Consider the following 19,491-nt stretch of genomic DNA (forward strand, 5'->3'; position numbering starts at 1 on the left):
GCCACAAGCCCACTGTGAACATCTGCCAGAGTAATGGATGGCTCAGCAGCATTTGAAAAAAACACTTCCCCAGGTCATATTTTATAATGAAAAGTTGTTGTTTTTTTAAAGCAGTGATGAGGTTTGATGAATGAGAATGCAAAGCTCATACAGCAAAAAAGACAAACTGAATGTCATTTGGCCCGAGTTGGATTCAAATAAAAAAAAGAGAAATACACTCATAAGCTGGAATTTTGAATCACGACTGTATTGAAAGAGCTGCTCAATAAATATAGTCTTTCAAAGTTATTCAAATGCAAACGAAATAAATAACAAATATCAAATTACAGGCTAAAAAGTAATGTTTTTCCCATAGATGTTACACTAAAGGCCGACTCACACTGTACATTTTTTAAATTCCTGAACAATTGAAGCATGTCAGATTGCACTAACATGGCTCCCATGTCACACTGTTAGATCTTCGCTATCCTAAAGTCAGACTGAACGACAATAAAGACGCACCAAACACGGAAGAAATATGCCCCTGGAGTTTGACCGCATCCATCCGTGATACTTTCACTATCCTGCGTTCTGAAATGATTCGTCATAGCAAACATAAACAATCTGTAGCGGCAATTTTGCACGGCGTGTCTCAATAATAAAACCAGGAAGAAAAAAACTGTTTTGACATTTCCCCACGGTAAGTGGGGAAATAGATTGCATCATTGGATTTGGCGCTCCTTTTAGTTGTTGGATTGACGCTCATCGCAGCTGTTGTCACACCACAGGAAAGTGTCTGAAATCTTCTGACAGTGCAAGAACTTCATCGGACGAAAGATTTGATCATAGCCGACATTAAGCGGCTGTCTATGAACATTTCAAACCAACGATCAAAGATCACAGATTTTAGCCTAGGATTTCAGGAATCTTTTAGGATTTCCCAAATTTGAAGAAAGATTTCAAGAAAGGTCTTTATTTAGCTTTTTCAAAATGGCAGTGCATATAAATATAGTGCAAATTCAGGAACGTTTTTGCTAATTCGCATTTAAAACGTGTGCACAACACATAGTTTAAATTTATGAACCGATTGTTGAGTCTGCATATGTTAATCGGCAACTGTGTGACTTGTCGGCGCAATAGCCTAGTGGTTAGCGCGCTGACATATGGTGCAATAGCACGTCAGGGTGTCGCGAGTTCGAATCCCGGCTCGACGACATTTCTCCTACCCTATCCCCTCTCACTCTCCCACTTCGCTTCCTGTCTCAATACTGTCCTATCTAATTAAGGCAAAAAGGCCAAAAATAAATCTTAAAAAAAATAAAAAAAACTGTGTGTGACTTCACTTGTTTCTGATCTGATTAAATGCTTTATTTTGCATCATATTAACATCATACATAACTGTACATTTCAATGCTTTGAGATTCTCCCATTAGCATGGCTTTAGTGATTGTTTAGTTTAATGCATCCCTGGAGAAACTGTCACTTTACGTCCATAATACATATCAGTATTATGATGATTCTGTCAAATTCCAATTATAGACCTTAGAGCTGCTGGATTTACAACACATGAATTCATCAACGTCATCTACACTACATGCCAACAGCCATGTTTCCATTTTGCATATGCGCATAAAAAAATGATGGAAATGCCAAGATGTGCATAAATATTGAAAATGCACATAAAAATGGTATGTGCATAACTGAGTAGGATAAACTTTTTATTTAATATAAAAAGAAGCGCATAAACTATGATGGAAACACTTTTACTGAACAAATTCCAGTATGCAGATTGAAAAAGGTCATGTGATTTTGTTGCAAGAGATCATGTGATGATAAAAATGTGTGTTGTTATACAAACCAGCAGGCTTAGCACATTGTAAAATATCTAAAATGGTGTTTTGGTCATTCTACAACACCTTACCCGTTTCAGTATTAGTATTATTTTATTATTCAGATCCCCTAGTTTTTCTCCCCGGAGCATCTGACATGTACCTCACCCAGAAAATGCATTAAGGCTTCACCTACCATAATACACCTAAAACACGGATTGCCGTAAAACTCGTTGCAGGGAAGCATTTTGGTTTTCTCTCATTAACTGCAGGGAAAGAGTTCAACAAAATCACTTATCGATTTCTTAAATATAAATTCATAATGTCAGGCATACGTGTATATAATGTCTTTCAATTCTGTCAAGTCCAGTGGTCGTCATGCTTGAACCAATCTCCATCATTGTAAGCTGCTTGCTGTTCTGTCTGTTCCACTGCTCTTTTTTCTAGACGTCTGAAGTGCATTGACTTCATGTAAATAACTCGCGCTTCATCTTACTGCACAGGCTGCCAAACCCCTCCAACCCTAATATAATGTTTGGATTGTGAGGGCGCAGGTGAGACGTCATTTTCGAGAGACACTCAAATGCATCACGTGCGCTGTGTATGCAACGTCTATAAGTCATGTAAAACAAATAATTGCAAACTAAAATAAAAATATTTTGATTATATGGTTTGGAATTGGATGTTTTATAAGATTATTTCTTTTTTTTTCAGATTATTTTGCGTTTAATTAAGAACTTTGCAGAATCGTGAAAATTTGCTAGGTTTTGTTGATTTTGCATTGGATTGGGTCTGATTATTAATCACCTCCAGAATAGTCAAGAGCGTCTGTGCTCCACGTCTCACCTTTCAAAGGCCACCATGCGATCATTACATGTTGGCATTGTCTTCTGACAAAAGTCATTTATTAAATAAAGAAAAGATTCACGCAGCTTCTCCTACTGCAGCAAATTGCATTTTTACTTTTGATATTTGGCACCAGTTAATCAGGAAGTGACGATTTTGTTCTCGTTAACTCCCTGGATGGAAACGCTGTATTATTCGCAAGTCTTTTATGCAATATTCTAGTTATGCGCATAAATTTAATTCATATCTTTGGATGGCAACATAGCTAGTAAGTGGCTATTTAACTTGGAGAAGTATAGAGTAAATGTTCTAGTTAACTAAACAGTGTGTATCTGTTGTGAGTAACTACAATAATCTGTTGTGAAATAAGTATTATATCTATTTACTATAGACACCAGCAAGCATTTTACAAAGGACAAATGTTTTGTTTTGCTAGTAAAATACCTGCAAACGCTATTTCATTGAGAACACTGATTTTTTTTTAATCTTTGACGAGCATCACCCTTGTCTACAATCTGGCTTGGCTGCAGCCATTGATGCAAGGCAGAATTTAATTTAGCAACTTATCAACGATGCACTGAAAGCTCTAACCACATCGGTGTGATTGTTTACTCCAGGAACCAGCTTAGACTTATCACATTGCTGTGATTGTATGCATCAAAGGTTTATGATCACAAAGTTGTTCCCCTGTTTTATTTACAGGGATGTGAGAGGTTTTAGTCAGTTGCTAATAATGACTGCACTATTGACTCAGTAGAGCCACCTATGGCACAATTCCTGCCACAAGTTTTTTCCCCAAAGCTGTAACTTTGTTTTAAAGGTGCTGTATGTAAGTTTTTGACTCTTCTAAAGCATACAAATACCATAATATGTTTGCAGATATTTAAGAAACATGCTATTTGAACATTCTTGTTTATCTGAAAAACAATGGCAAAGTCAGTTATTCTGCTTTGAAAGTGTGCATTACGTGCTGGAACGTCAGTCTATGTTTTGGTCTCTTTAACCCACTCAATGCCAGTTTAACCAATTGTATTTCCGCACCCTAGGTTGCCTTGATGGAAAGCCACGTATTTAATTCATTCAACCATGAAGCATATCAAAGTATGCATTTGTGACCGAAAATGCAGGTGAGCAGGTTACATTGTAACCCTGTGTATTAACAACACACTACGTGAAGAGATTTGCAGTGACAATCGATTTGGCTGTTTGGACCAGACAAAGCCCGACAGAAATTTAAATACAGCCATTCAGAAGCACAGAATAGTGCACTTACTGCACTCCAACAAAATGATAAGGTTTATAATCTAATTAATACATATTAAACCACTTTAACATTATTAAATGTGCATGCTGAATCACTGATATGTGTTGGCTGTCACTGAGTTACAGTTCTGTTTCAAAGGGTTTATTTTATTTTCAAGATCTAAGGTGAGCTATGTGCTGCTGCTTTCAGTAGTAGGCAATAAATGCCATGGCATAAAATGACATTCAAACTCACATTATTAGCATTTAACACTGAATAAAGCACATGAGGTGTACCCCAGGTGATCATTGTTTTCTATTGCTCAGCTGTAAGAAATAAAAGCCGTTTATAAAATATACATTTCAGGTATTTGTTGGGACAAAAACTCATTTTAATATGGAAAATATTCCTCTATCGTGTGCTGTTGCTTTCATTTAGAACAGGGGTCTCAAACTCGTGGCCCGCGGGCCATTTGTGGCCCTCAGTGCAATATTTTGTGTCCCGCGCCGACCACTGTACACTGACAGAATCAGCGGAGCGGGGAGAGAGAGCGCTCCCCGCTCCGCTGATTCTATCCGTACACAGCGGTCACTGGCATTCCCCGCCCGCCGTGTTGTCGCGCGCGTTCTGATCAGCTGTGTTGTCGCGCGCATACTCAAGAGCGGTGTTATCGCGCGCCTACTGAAGGGCGGGACCGAGGGTGTGTCGCGTCGCGGGGGCACTTTCTATGCAAGACTAAAAAGGGCATGTGCTCTGCACAGGTTGAGCCCTATGTGTGCACGTGCCTGCCCTGCATCTTATATATATTACAGGTAGAGACAGACTGGTACAGACTGATGTGACTGGAGTGGGGTGGGGTGTTTTATTTATACATATATACGCCTTTTTTTTAGGACTTCAATAAGTCAAAGTACAGGTCTAGACTTAATGATGATCATCTTCAAGCCATACTGAGGGTCTCAACTGCTTCCGCTCTAAAGCCAAATGTGGTTCAGATTTGTGAGAAGAAGCGCTGTCAAGTCTCTGGCAGCAAGAAGTAGGCAAAAGATGCCATGTTCAGAAGAACTGTTCATAATCTTCACTCAATGTTCTATTAATGTTCAGGACACTTCATGTTCAGAAGAAATGATTAAAACTGTTAATAATGACATTTGACGACTTTTTTCTGTGAAATCCCTTATGCGGCCCAGCCTCACCCAGACTTTGCCTCCTGCGGCCCCCAGGTAAATTGAGTTTGAGACCCCTGATTTAGAACTTAAATCAGCCTTTAGGCTCAATAGTCAGCCTCGCTCCAGTTGATCTCGTCAATCAGTCATTCTTACTGTTTAATGAACGCAAACTGTCTAGAACAGTGTTTCTCAACTGGTGGGTCATCAATAGTTTAATTTTTAACTTATTTTGCTAACATCAGACTTTTATTTTGAAATGCGCGTGCGACAACTGTACCGTTTGACATGCGAAATTTCAGCGTAAGTACGACCCCGAATATGTCAAGTGTGGATTTAGATATATATACGACAAAAAAGGCTTAAAACCTCAAGTGTGTCATATGTAGTGAGGTGCTCTCACAAGAGAGCACAAAACATTCTAAATTAAAACCACATTTAGAAACCAAATATCCTAATTGCAAGGACAAACCTGCGAACTATTTTCAAAGACGACTCTAAGAGCTGAGGGTATCACAAAAGTGCCTAACATCTTTATGTTCAAAACAAGTACAGGCACTCCGCTCATCTTACTGTGCTCACCGTGTAGCAAAGGCTAAGAAAGCCACACAAAAGCAGAAGAGCAAATAACTGGTGATTGTTATGAAAATGGTTATAATTATTTACTTATTTTACTTTAGATTGCTGGTTTGTTTTGTTCCACTGGATCAGGGTTATAGTTTTATTAACAGTTCAGTTTAGTTAATGGTAACTTAACTTTTCCTTAGCCTAACCACTGTTTAAAGTATCTAACGTTCTTACTTTGTAATATTTCTATAAATTGATACATTTTGTTAAATGACAGCAGTAAAATATTGTTTGGTGAATTTCTATGATTTATCTGTCACTAGTTGTGTATGTTAACAAATAAATACAAATGATTTATAATTCCTAAAATTATATTATAGTTCCTAAAAATTTGGTTCGCGGCTTGATGACCATGTGAAAATGTGGGTCCCGTGGCCAAACCAGTTGAGAACCACTGGTCTAGAATATTAAAGATGCAAACCCCTCACAGCGCAACAGCTGCACCTTTAGTAAACCTCCTAATACCTGCGGCACGAGGACTTTATGATTGTTTATTAGCATAGAAATTGGCAGATCTATTCGGCCAAAAATCTGACTGCATGCCACTGCATCCTAAACGGCTAAAACTATATAACTAAAGAAATCTCCACTGTGCTGAATGAGAGCGCTTCTTACTGAACAGTGCATCATCGATGACGTAAGCGTGCCCAGGCCTGAATGCAATGTGACTGTGGGCCGTTGGAGGAGATGGGAGGGAGACAATCGTGCTTCCGCCCGGTTCAAGGCAACTGTACATGGTGTGAGTACACCCTTAAGCACAACTGATTGGCCATTATGTTCAAGTCTTCAACAGAAATGACTGTGATTAGTTGTGAAGGTCATTCATTCATTAATTTCCTTCGGTTTAGTCCCTTTACTCATCAGGGGTCGCCACAGCAAAATGAACTGCCAACTTATCCAGCATATGTTTAACGCAGCGGATGCCCTTTCAGCTGCCCCAGTACTGGTAAACATCCATACACACTCATTCACACATACACTACGGCCAATTTAGTTAATTCAATTCACCTGTACCGCATGTCTTTGGACTGTGGGGGAAACTAGAGCGCCCAGACACAGGGAAAACATTCAAAAATCCACACAGAAATGCCAACTGACTCAACCGGGACTCGAATCAGTGGCCTTCTTGCTGTGAGGTGACCACTGAGCCACCGTGTCGACTGGTTGTGAAGGTCATCAGCTTTAAAGTTGTTTCGATCAGATGATCTGTCTGTGAGCTGACATACAAGCGAACCGTGGATGGGTCGAATGATCTGCTTTCCAGTGTCCGAGTATCTCCATTTTTACTCGATAAACAGCGGTGAAGATCGGTGAACTGATGACAATCATGGCCAATTATAGTGAATTCTGTTGAGCATGTGCACACAATGGCCAATCAACTGTGTTTAAGAATGTGCTCAAAAGCATTGGGTGTTTTTTCGGTATCAAATTTGATGCTTTTGACAACACTATCCTCATAACAGATTTTTAGATGTGACATGTGAAAGGCCACTAATGAGAGTTTAAAGCCCTTACCAATTCTCCAAAGTGTTTCATGGCATACTCCAGCACTCCTGATGCGGCCTCTGGCTGCTGGAGCTTATTATTGATGCTGAGGGAAAAAAGAATGCAATGGTTTAGTCCAAAAACACTCGACTTTATGTGCTATTTCATTGAAAGAAAATGAACCAAAAGAGCATGACAATTCTATTCAGTGCTTAACATAACAGTACACCCTTCACAAATCTCTCATTTTAATTAATATTTTCAATAGGAAGCTTTACAATTTTATATTTGTGCTTACAATGGTTTCTCACTATAACGTGGTTCCCCTCTTGCGGCCTTGCAGTTTCACAGATTTTTTTTTGTAGATATTTTTTTGTAGATATACTTTATTTATAGAAGTTATTTTTTTTAATAAAATCATAACACTCAATAGCTTACATCATATATATATATATATATATATATATATATATATATATATATATATATATATATATATATACAGTTGAAGTCAGATTATAAGCCCCCTTTTGATTTAATTAGATTTTTTTAAATATTTTCCGAAATGATGTTTAACAGAGCAAGGACATTTTCACAGTATGTCTGATAATTTTTCTTCTGGAGAAAGTCTAATTTGTTTTATTTCGGCTAGATTAAAAGCAGTTATTAATTTAAAAACATTTTTGATTAATAATTCTGACTTCAACTGTATATATATATATATATATATATATATATATATATATATATATATATATATATATATATATATATATATTAATCTGCTATATATATATATATATACAGTTGAAGTCAGAATTATTAGCCCCCAACCCCCCCCCCCGAATTATTAGCGCCCCTGTTTATTTTTTTCAACAATTTCTGTTTAATAGATTGTTGAATATATATATTCACAAAATTATCTCTGTGTATTTTTTAATAACTCCAAAATATCAATAATAGCACCAAAATATTTTACCAATATTCACTGTTCAGCACTGTATGACTGTCAATTTACAGTGATACAATACATTTCTACAGTACAGTATAGCTCAGTGGTTCTCAAACATTTTTCATCAAGTACCACCTCAGAAAAAAGTGTCTCCAAGTACCACCATAATGACGAGGCAGATTAATTACTATTATAAAAAATATTTATTATGTCAGCCACTTTAAAGATTAGAAATAATTTGAACATTAACACTGTACTGTGCTTATAGGTAAAAAAAAAAAAAAAAACTGAATGAAAAGTCAACGTTTAAAAGTTAATTAAAAATGGTAGGCTACTGTTCTTAAAGTAAAAAAGAAAACTGCAGTCAAATGCAAAGTATTAACAAATAATAACCCATTCATCAAAACTTGGAAATGTTGCTTAGACATCATAAATAAACATAGGCTATATGTCATCATATTCATATATAAACAATTTTTGATATATTTTTAAATATGTTGCATGTACACATGCTGCTTCACAAAACAAATAACTTTATTTTCTTGAAAGCACGCATTATTTTACACAACTAAAAAACCTGAATTAAACACATTTGTGAGTTATTTTACCAATGATGCAGCATGGGGGGATTCATGAGTTTGCAGTTACTGAAATGCCAACACAACAGCACTGGTCTGCATAAAGCGCTTCTCTAGCCTGTATCTGCACCGCAAGTGCCATGCGCCTCTTTCTCTGGCTCTGCGCCAAAGCGGGTTGATTATTAGCATCTGATGATGAAATGAACTAAAGTAAACATTCTAAGCACACTAATGTGATCGTACGCTTCAGGGAACAGATCACATCAGTGTAATGGATCCCGTGCAAAAGTTAAAAGTGTGTTATAATCATTATTTTCTTTCATTATCTAGTATTTCTCCGCATACCACTAGAAGGAAGCCCACAGGAAGTACCACAGTTTGAGAACCACTATTATAGATCTATTGATAGACATTGAAGCATTTGTAGTCTACAGTGTAACTCTTAATGCATCAATGACATGTTGCATGTTTCTGAAAACCGGGAAGGAAACGCTAGCTCAAGTTTGTAACAGTAAAACCACTAGCATCGCCAAGCAGATGAGCAATTAGCCAGTAAATTTGCACAATAAATGATCTGTCAGCTATTTTACTGTTATTTTTATGATCCTTCTAATGACAGTTTTAAAAAAAAAAAACATCCCATCTGGAAGCACTTGTGTGGAACCCGTCTGAAGTTTTCCATGACCACCAGACTACAATACAGCTGCTTTTACAAGGATAAGGGAATCCCAGAGAGCGCAAAACGATGCCTTGAATCCAACCCAAAATACTCATACATAACTAATTACTAGCGCAATAATATTTGTAATATCAATCAAAAACATTTATGTAACCACAAGAAAGAAATAGCCATTATGACATTACTGACCCTATGAAACTTCGTGGAATAATCAGCCGAGTGCTCTTCGGGTACACATGTTTTATTTCATTGTTGGCAATATGCAACCGGACCAACATTTTTATATTAAAAAAATATGCAGGAATACAAAAACATCTTGATTATTAAAGACGACAGACTGAAGAAAGCTATTGTAAAATCAACTGCTGTGGAAAGTAGGATAGTGAGAGGACAGTTCAGCACAGAAATATGGTAATAATACACTGACACTAAAATGAATGCAAAATGTTGATAAATGAAAACACATAAAAAAAAAACAAGATTTAAAGGGCACATAGTTTACCCCTTTTTTATGATTTAATATTAATATTATGGCTCTTCTGAGTGTGCCAGTTTAGTTTCAGTTCATAACACAGTTCAGATTTGTTTATTATAATGTGTTTAAAAGTGTCATGTTGGGGGCGTGTACACAGCTCGCTGTTTTAGGGGCGTGTTGCTTCACATGAAAATTTGTTTCAAATTCCCGCCTAACATAACAAGAGGCTGTTACAACCTCTTTGATGTTAGTCTAGGGTAAAAGTAATAACATTTAAAAGGTGTGGTACTTTTACAAGATGATGGGTGAAAGTAAAAGACACAAACAACAAAACTGCCAACAAAAGTGATTTAATGTACAAAAAAAGTGAAATCAGAATAATGCCCAAATATATATACACTAAGAAAAATATTTACAATAATAAAGTAACAAATTAACAAAGTAGCAAACAAAATTAGGTCAACTCAAGAGTAAGGGGACGCTAGTGAAGCCAAATCAAAGAAATAAATATAACAAAACAATTCTAACTCATAAGCAAACCTCTTACCTCGCTAGAAACATGAAAAGAAAAAGAAAAATCTTCGCCGTAATCTTACCTATTCTGAACTAAAAACAAAACAAATACATAAGTGGCATTCACTTTCTTACCTGGTGTTTTAAACCAGTTGTTCTCAAAGTGGGGGTCGGGACCCCCATTGAACCCCAGACAATGAAGGGGGTCCCCTGGTGATTTACAAAAATCGATTTAATTTTATTAAACCACAAGATTTACCATATTTTATTCATAACCTACTGAAGAAAAAATATATATACTATATAGTTACTATAATAGCTTATATTTCTATTGCAGGGGTGCTCAACCCTGTTCCTGGAGATCTACCCTCCTACAGAGTTTAGCTCCAACCCTGATCAAATACACCTGAATCAATTAATAAGGACCTGAACAGCACTTGATAACTACAGGCAGAGTTGCAACTGAAATCTGCAGGAAGGTAGATCTCCAGGAACAGGGTTGAGCACCCCTGTTCTATTGGATTGCGACCCCTGGGGTACATTATATTAAATACACAGCAATAGCATCAGATGCAGCGGATTGATTTTATAACACCAGGTTGAACTTTCTGGTCCATTTACAGCACTGTATCCATTAAAAAACAGAAATGAAGAATAGACTTGGGTCTATTGGTGTGTGTGCACCATTGTATGCAAGGTTTCTGTATTTATAACCACCTCAGAGGATATTGGGGGTCGCGAGTCACTGGCATTGTCATTTTGGGGGTCAGGGGCTGAAAAGTTTGGGAACCCCTGTTTTAAACAATGGATTGACTACGTGTATGTAAGATGGAAGTCGTATGACATCTTCCCTGTCCGCCTTACTCAGGACAAAGTCAACTCTCAATGATCTCTTTTTGGTTTGCCAGGTAAGAGTTGTACCAAAAGTAACAAACAAACAATCGAATATAAATGTACAGAAATCACAAAGTAGTTCAAAAATGGGCAGAAAATACACTTAATAATTTTATCCAAACGCAAGTTAAGCAAAATTAACGAATAACAAAATCATGTCTGCAAAAACACACAAAAACAAGATCAAATGAAAAGCGCGCTGTCATCCGCTCTCCCTGGCGTCCTTATATGTGACTGGTCTCCTGACCAATCGGCTTCCGCGAAGGCGGACCTAGAGGATACGACAGGTAGAGATGGGGAGAGAGAAAGAGAGAGAGAAAAAGAGAGAGAACGGGACGCAAAAATCCCACCAATATACGGCAACCATTACAAGGCGGAGCCAAGAGCTCACCTGCTCTGTGTTTGGCAACACAGGCAGACAGAGAAAAGCAGCATGAGAGAATCAGCATTCAGCCGTACATGTACGCCTCGGACACAGACCAAGCAGAGAGTACAAAATCATTTGTGTCTTCATATAGTATTACAGCCAGCTGTGTGCTAGTTTAAAGTTCTGAGCTTTTACACCGAAACTAATAACCACGCACACTGAATTAACTTTGAGTGAGGCACCGGATGACCCGCTTAGAGCCGCGACACGGCACACTAGAAACTGACATTTGCATGTTCAAATGGCGCTCTGTGGCACCGCAGAAACATGAAGTGTCACGAATCCTGGCTGGGTGCCGTGGACAGTCGCCGACTTGAAGCGCCGGTGTGTGTACCCTGATAGAAACCTGTTTAGAATTCTAAAGTGCATGGCGCTGTATTTCGCCGAGCGGCGCTTCTGGTGCGCCACCTGCAGGCAGGTTTGTTATTTTATTTCCAATGGAGCGACACTCACGTGAGGCAAAGGCTCTCGCACTTTACAGCTTTGTCTTGTTAAGATCACACTCACAGGGAGCTTCTGTGACCTCGAGAAATGCAAACAGCTGAAGTTTAAGATAGACACCATGAAAAGTACACTAGTTTGCAAACCTACCTACAAACAAACTAAGTTAAAAACAATACTTCCGATCAGAGCGATCATGTGATAAATGTTGATCTTGTGTTAAGCCCAATGAGCCTTGCATATGCACCAGACACTTATTTGTCAACTCTACATGTTTCTAAAAAATATTGTGTAATTGTTAGTGCACTTCACGCAGGTGAGTAGGCTTGGCAAACTGCTGGAGACACTCTTTTCCTTTTCATATGTACCTAACTCCTTTTTTACAACCACGACATACTTCTTGGAACAACTTCTTGAACATTGTGCAATTCTAACTGTGCTCCAAAATAAAATAAAATAAAATAAAATAAAATAAAATAAAATAAAATAAAATAAAATAAAATAAAATAAAATAAAATAAAATAAAATAAAATAAAATTAAATAAAATAAAATTAAATTAAATAAAATAAAATTAAATTAAATTAAATAAAATTAAAACAAATAAATAAAATTAAATTAAATTAAATAAGTCGATTTGGAAAAAACACGTCTACAACATGAGCAAATGTAAATAAATAAAAAAAACAAGAAAAATAAAAAATCTGGCTGTTTTTGCAGGTCAAGAAAGGTCAAATCTAGAATTCTCATTAGACATATGACTGTATTGGCAACAAGGAAGGAGCCACCTTCCACCTTCAAATGTAAGAAAAGCATGTGTGACTTTTGCAATGACTGAAAGAGAACCCTCAATGGAACATTTGCGCTTTTGCTCATAAGCCAAAACTTGTGTCTCTTTCCTGCTTTTTAAAGGCCCTTGGGGCAACATGCTTACTAGGTGAGCTCAGACTAAATGTTCAAAGGCAGTGAAGAAAGTGGGAAAAAAACAAGTGAGAAAGAATGTGCTTACATCTTATGAATTATAATGTGTATAGTAAAATGTACAGTATGACACACTTCAATAGCTATGTTTCCATCCACCTATTAATATGCACATTTTGTAATATTGCATAAGGAAATGCAAAATGCCAAGATGTGAATACATTTTAAAAATGCTTTTAAAAAACTAAAGTATAATAAGAACAAATCTAGTGAGAACAAATGAGCATAAACGACTATGAATACACATTTTTGCTGAATAAATTCCAGCATGAGCATCAAAAAGTCATGTGATTTTGTTTTAACAGATCATGTGATGATAAAAAAGGATGTGATGGGACAATATTAATGGACAAACCAGTGGTCCATACCATAATGTAAAACATCTGCATTGTTGTTTTGGTCATTCTAAAATAAATCTTTGACTTTGTTTTTTTGTCTTGTCTTTCATTTTGTGCACCTTCCCTAGACGGTGCGTAACAGGCATGAAATTATGAAAAAGTCTAGAACAGATTCTCAAACAATCAGTCAGGATAATAATCAATTTAAAAAGTTGTATAAATATATATTATTAAAGGTATATAATGATGAAGGTGTTTGGAAAAAAAGATAAAACGAGAAAGGTGTGACGAAATTTGAATTAATGGCTATTTGCTGTACTATCTTTTTTTTGGGTCCATGTTATAAAAAGTTAGGGGTGGCAAAATTAATTGTTTCTTCGGTGTACCGCGATGCAGACGCAGACAATTCGGTATCTGTTCAGTAATAATCATAACCGGTTATTATGTACTGACGTCATTTATCTCCTATGCACTTTGTCGCAAGGGAGTTGAGCGCCGGTATTTACATCACTCAGCCAACTCAGGGCCGGCCCGTGGCATAGGCACCATAGGCAAATGCTAAGGGCGCTGTACATCTAGGAGGGCGCCAAAAATGAGCGTGGTTCAGTTGGTTTTGTTTTCGATATTCCTGACACACATTCAGTTATAGACAGCATTAACTCAAAAACCTCTTCCCCTAAAAAGATCTAAAGTGTGTTTCCTACAAAAAGACAAAGTTGGTTATGTTTCACAGCTGTCTTTATTTTTTTTCGCTCGACATTACGAACACTGCTCCATTTAAGCCCTTGCAATCTGCGTTTACTTTATCCGGGAGAGCTCGCGCTGAGAGGAGCTCTCAGTAAGGGACCGTCGGAAAATTGCTTATTTTTTTCGTTTTTTTGCTCAGCACGAGCTCTTCCTGTTGCAAGGGCTTAAGTGTGTGTGTGTGTGTGTGTGTGTGTGTGTGTGTTTGTTTGTTTGGTGCTGTCAATGTTTGTGTATGTGTTTGAATGTGAGACAGTGTGGTGCTGTGTGTCTGTGTGTTTATACAAACAGCTTGTTATAGCCTCCCCTCTAAAATATAACACTGTATATGGAAAGCATCGTCAATGCACCGTGATGCACCGAGATATCGAATTGAACCGAATCGATGGCATGATAATCGTAACCGAACCGAGCCGTGACACCAGTATAGGTTTACACCTCTATAAAATGTAAATGTGCAAATGGAAACAAACATACAATATGTCAAATATGTCAAAAGGATCAACTATGTCTCATGTAAAAAGAAGAGATAAGTAAAAGAAGAAATAAGTTTAAGTAATAGACAAATGACGTGTGCAGTAATGGAGTGGGAAAATAATAAGCTTGTGCTTGATCCTGCTCCATTTTCGACCATGTAGAATTGTATTTTTTGTTTAATATATTTAATGTATGACATTTCTGTTCGAAAATAAATAAAATAAAAACAAAATAAAAAAAATGAAGTAAAAATATATAGTCTCCTATGTCTTATAATAAAATAAACATAAGTGTTAAAGAGACTCTTAAACTTCATAAATAAAATGTAACAAAGTGTGTGCAATGGCAAAGCGTGAACAATCAAAGCAAACTTTAAGGTAGATCAACATCTGTAAGATGTCAATAAAAATGATACAGAAAATCTCAAACTGTAAACAAAACAAATTATGATAATCAAATCTGAGCATTGAGGTAAAGGAACCAGCCATCATTATTCAAATACATATTACAAATTGTGAAGTTAAATGACTATATTTCAGATGGGGAGCTAATGGCTGAGATGCACAAGAAAAGAAACCAAAAAGCCACTCTGGCGACATCCTTACATGCTTCTACTCACTGCTGCTTGTCACTGCACTCATTTTCAGATGGTATTTACTCTGTGATACATTGTACTGTTGTAAATAACTATTACTGTAGTTCTACTTCATGATTTCATGTTTAATGCAACATCATGCAAACACGTTACTGTAATGGTTTCTATTATATGAAGATTTCTTTAATAACCTGTAATGTTTTTCTTCCATCGTCTTGTTTAATGTAGCAATGACGAGAGGTCTCTGACTCATATTTTTCCATTAAGAACACCTCCTGTGTTTCGAAGTTCTGCGCTTGATAAGCTGTGCCTGGTTTCCTCCAGACATGATGCTTGGGATTAAAGACAGACAGTTGAACCTTTGTTTTACCAGACTACAGAATGCTGTTCTCATAGTATAGTTTTTTTCACAGTCAAATGTCTAACCCAGGTCTACACCAGAACCAGATCTGCCACAGAACTTTCCTTTATACTGTATACAGTATGTTCAGCAGTAGCAGTAGCTATCCATCATTTTGACTAGATTAAATCTACCAGCATTAGTGGTCACATTATGGTAAAACTCACTGCCATGTTCACCTTTAGCCTAAGAATGATGAAACACAGCGGATGTTATGAACTTTCTTGAAAAATCCAAGCTTTCAGAGGCAGAAAAATATGGTTAACCCACAGTGCAATGAATGAAAACAATCCAGATGTCCAAATGTTTAAATGTTTCCCGTTTTCTCCTCACGTGACTCAGCCATTCTTTCCCTATTCAGCTCAGGGTCAGTTGCGATTATATAATTGAAGCAGGGTGGACCCAAAACCTCTTGCCAATCACTTCATTCCTCTAGTAATATTCATGAAAGGTCTGACATGCAGCACAGACAATAGTTTCCATTTGATTGCTTACAGTGCAATGGTGGCCTTTATCCAACATGTGCTATTTCTGGCACAAAGCGTTAGTGGATCTCCCAGTGGTTTGACCACAAACACCCCTGAAAGAAGTGAGATTGTGTTATATAATATTATATAAGGCCCTGATCACACCAAATGTGCTTTGACTTTTTTTTAAATTGTGTTCTAATTGGGAGTGAGTGTTTTGCATGTAATTTAATTACTATATACAATTGAAGTCAGAATTATTAGCCCTTTAGAATTACCGTATTAGCCCGCCTGTATATATTTTTTCCACAATTTCTGTTTAATGGAAAAAAAAGATTTTTTTAAACACATTTCTAAATATAATAGTTTTAATAACTAATCTATAATAACTGATTTATTTTATCTTTTTCATGAAGAACGTAAATAATAATTTACTAGATATTTGTCAAGACACTAGTATTCAGTTTAAAGTGACATTTATGGGCTGGTTCTACTGAGTGGTACAGTATGGTAGGGTACGGGTCACCTTTATCAGGCTTGTACTTCCACTACCAAAATGGTATCAACGAAATCATTCTTGCTTGAGAAAATGTCTACGGGTTGTTCATACATCATATGAGAAGCACTAAAACAGATGCTTTATACACATAAATACTTGTGTATTTCATTACTAACCTTTCTATGAACATGATTTGATTATAACTGCAGATCAATGATGTGCGAAATAGCCTAATGTAACGTCTGCCATTATATACAATTAAAAAAAAAATGCAACATATATGAACACTTACAGCCCTTACTGTCTCTGATGTTACCAATATCAGAAAAACTACACACAGCATACATTTAGTCCTTATTTGGCTTTAAAATCAACACGCAACATATAGCCCAGTCAGTGCAAACCTCTCATCTGTATCTTTAATCAGCACCAGCACATGTAACCTCTGTTAGAAAGTAATTTTGTCATACTCAGTTCATAATAGTCCAAAAGGTGCTGATAATAGTTAAACACGGCAGTTTTTCATGTTTTAGGTTGCTGAAAGAATCATTTGCTCCTCAGTTTTTTTCTGGCTTTTCCTTTGTTTTTTCACATGTCAGTCTCCCGTTTGTCTGTTTCTGAAAGGATCAGATGTCAGAAGCACTTCAATAATAAAATAAATATCATAAGCTTAAAAAGTTCGTTATTTCAAATACAGACCCGCGGCTCGCGCACGCGTCTTGTGAACAACAACGAGGCACAGGGTAGATTCTGCTCTTCTTCTTGGCTTTGTGGCTTTTCATCAAGACAACAACAAGGTTTTTTTGAGCTCAAGTCAATTATGGCTTGTTATTATATATATATTATTACGGTTAATGTCTTGACTGTGTATTTAAAAATGGCAGTTCCTTGTTTTCATTCTCCTGGCTTGTTGCACGAGCGAGTGACGTATCTCTGTGAAACAAAAGTGTTCAGTTGCACGTCTTGCTCCACCTTTTGGTGCCCTTTTGTTGTTCTAGGTACCCTTTGCAGAGTGTACCTAAGAAGTGGTACGGTACGGTTCGCTTTTAGGTACCATTTGACAGTGGAAACAGCCTTAAAACGTACCAAACCAAACTGTACCGTACCACTAAGTGGAAATGAGCTATTAAAGGGCCTGATTAGGTTAATAACTAGGCAGGTTAGGTTAATTAAGCAAGTCATTGTATAATGATAGTTTGTTCTGTAGACAATCTAAAAAAAAATTCCATAAGGAGACTAATAATATTGACCTTAAAATGATTGAAAAAAAATTAAAAACACTTTTATTCTATCTAAAATAAAGCAAATAAGACTTTCTTCAGAAGAACAAATATTATAGGAAATAATGTGAAAAATCCCTGGCTCTGATAAACATAATTTGGTAAATATTTGGAAAATTAAAAAGTTTCTGATCAGCTGTATTGTCGCGCGCGTAATGTAAAGCGGCGGGGGGGTTGTGTTGGGGAGCACGTACTCAAAGAGCGGTGTTGTCGCGCGCCTACTGAAGGGCGGTAGGGGGGAGGGGGGGTGTCGAGGGGGCACTTTTAATCATTTTGGAAGGGCACTTTCTATCCAAGACTAAAAAGGGCATGTGCACTGCACAAGTTGAGCCCTATGTGTGCACGTGCCTGGCCTTGAGAAACATAGTTTAACTATAAAGAATGCTAAAAACGCATTTAAGACCTTGTTGTAAACTTCTAAGAGCCCAAAAAACCAGGGAGAATCTTTTGGTTGTCTTCAAAGCAGAATCCTTTTTAATAGGAAGAAAATATAATTGATAAGATAATTGCATCACTTTGGCTTAGCCTGTAGTCAGCAAGGCAAAGGTTAAACGTCCCTCCTAGCTGGCATGTCAATGAAATTATATAATTAAAAACCAAAGAATATAACTTTTCAGTTATACGTAGCTTATTGTTCATTTGGAATTACATGATAGAAATTTATTTTTCCACAACCTCTAGAGTATATTGTTATGAAGTGACACGGGGTGGATGCCATGTTGCCTTTATAAATACAATCATATCTGGCTCCTAAACTCTGTAATAGCCTCTTCAGGATTGTCTTCACTATTTGTGAAAAACTCTCTTAGCTTAATTCTTTTTAGGGGCATAAGCAAACACAAACAACAGCCAAACGCACACACAAACATAAAAGCTTAAGTATGAGGCATTTGTCAGGTCTGCTGAAATCGTAAACATTTACACTTGATAATATGTTGTTAACAACAGCTCCTGTTGCATTCATTATGCAGGGCCTTCAGTTCTAGATCAACTCCGTGCTGCTGTTTGATGATTATAAAGCAAAATCTGTTGTTGTTTTTGAGTGCTTCAGTAAATGGTGGAACTCACAAACACTAAACGGCTGGCACTTCTGATCTGAATATAATAAAACAATCTTTTCCCTCTCTTCCCACCCACTTAGGCTTGCTCACTATGTGAATTGAGCATTATGGATGGACTGAGCTGATGCTTTTTTAAACTACTCCTTGGTTTGTCATTAAGACCAAAATATCACAAATTTTCCTTCACAGTCCAAATTGACAATCAGTGATTATTATCACTGGAGTGTAAAAACCATATGCACTTTCATAAAATAAATATTTTTTTTTTCTGTGATTGGGAATAGGGTATTATTAATTAAAAAAATTAAGATTTAGCCAACACATATATGGATTTTCGAAGAAACACTAATACATGGTTTCTGCAGGTTACACAAAGTCAAATTTAAGAAATTTTTATAACATTACAAATTAAATCTCAGACTTATACAAGTCTAAATGCTGTGTATTTGTTCTAACGGTCCAGTGAGAGGCAGTGAAAAAGATTCTTATTTGCCCCATGACAAAAACAATCAAATCA

General features: G+C 36.7%; 1 protein-coding gene across 3 annotated transcripts in view; it reads right to left on the reverse strand.

Annotated features, from left to right (window-relative positions):
- Positions 1-19,491, reverse strand: part of mtor (mechanistic target of rapamycin kinase) — a 236,007-nt gene that overhangs the window by 105,899 nt on the left and 110,617 nt on the right. For all 3 annotated transcript variants that reach the window (XR_015496851.1, XR_015496852.1, NM_001077211.3), the window contains 1 exon segment: positions 7,206-7,281. Coding sequence is in view for 1 of the 3 variants with exons in the window: in NM_001077211.3 (NP_001070679.3) it covers positions 7,206-7,281 (76 nt within the window). In the remaining 2 variants the exon portion in view is untranslated.

This window comes from Danio rerio, chromosome 8 (genome assembly GCF_052040795.2).
Source record: "Danio rerio strain M-AB ecotype USA chromosome 8, GRCz13ab, whole genome shotgun sequence".
In the NCBI taxonomy this organism is placed as follows: domain Eukaryota; kingdom Metazoa; phylum Chordata; class Actinopteri; order Cypriniformes; family Danionidae; genus Danio; species Danio rerio.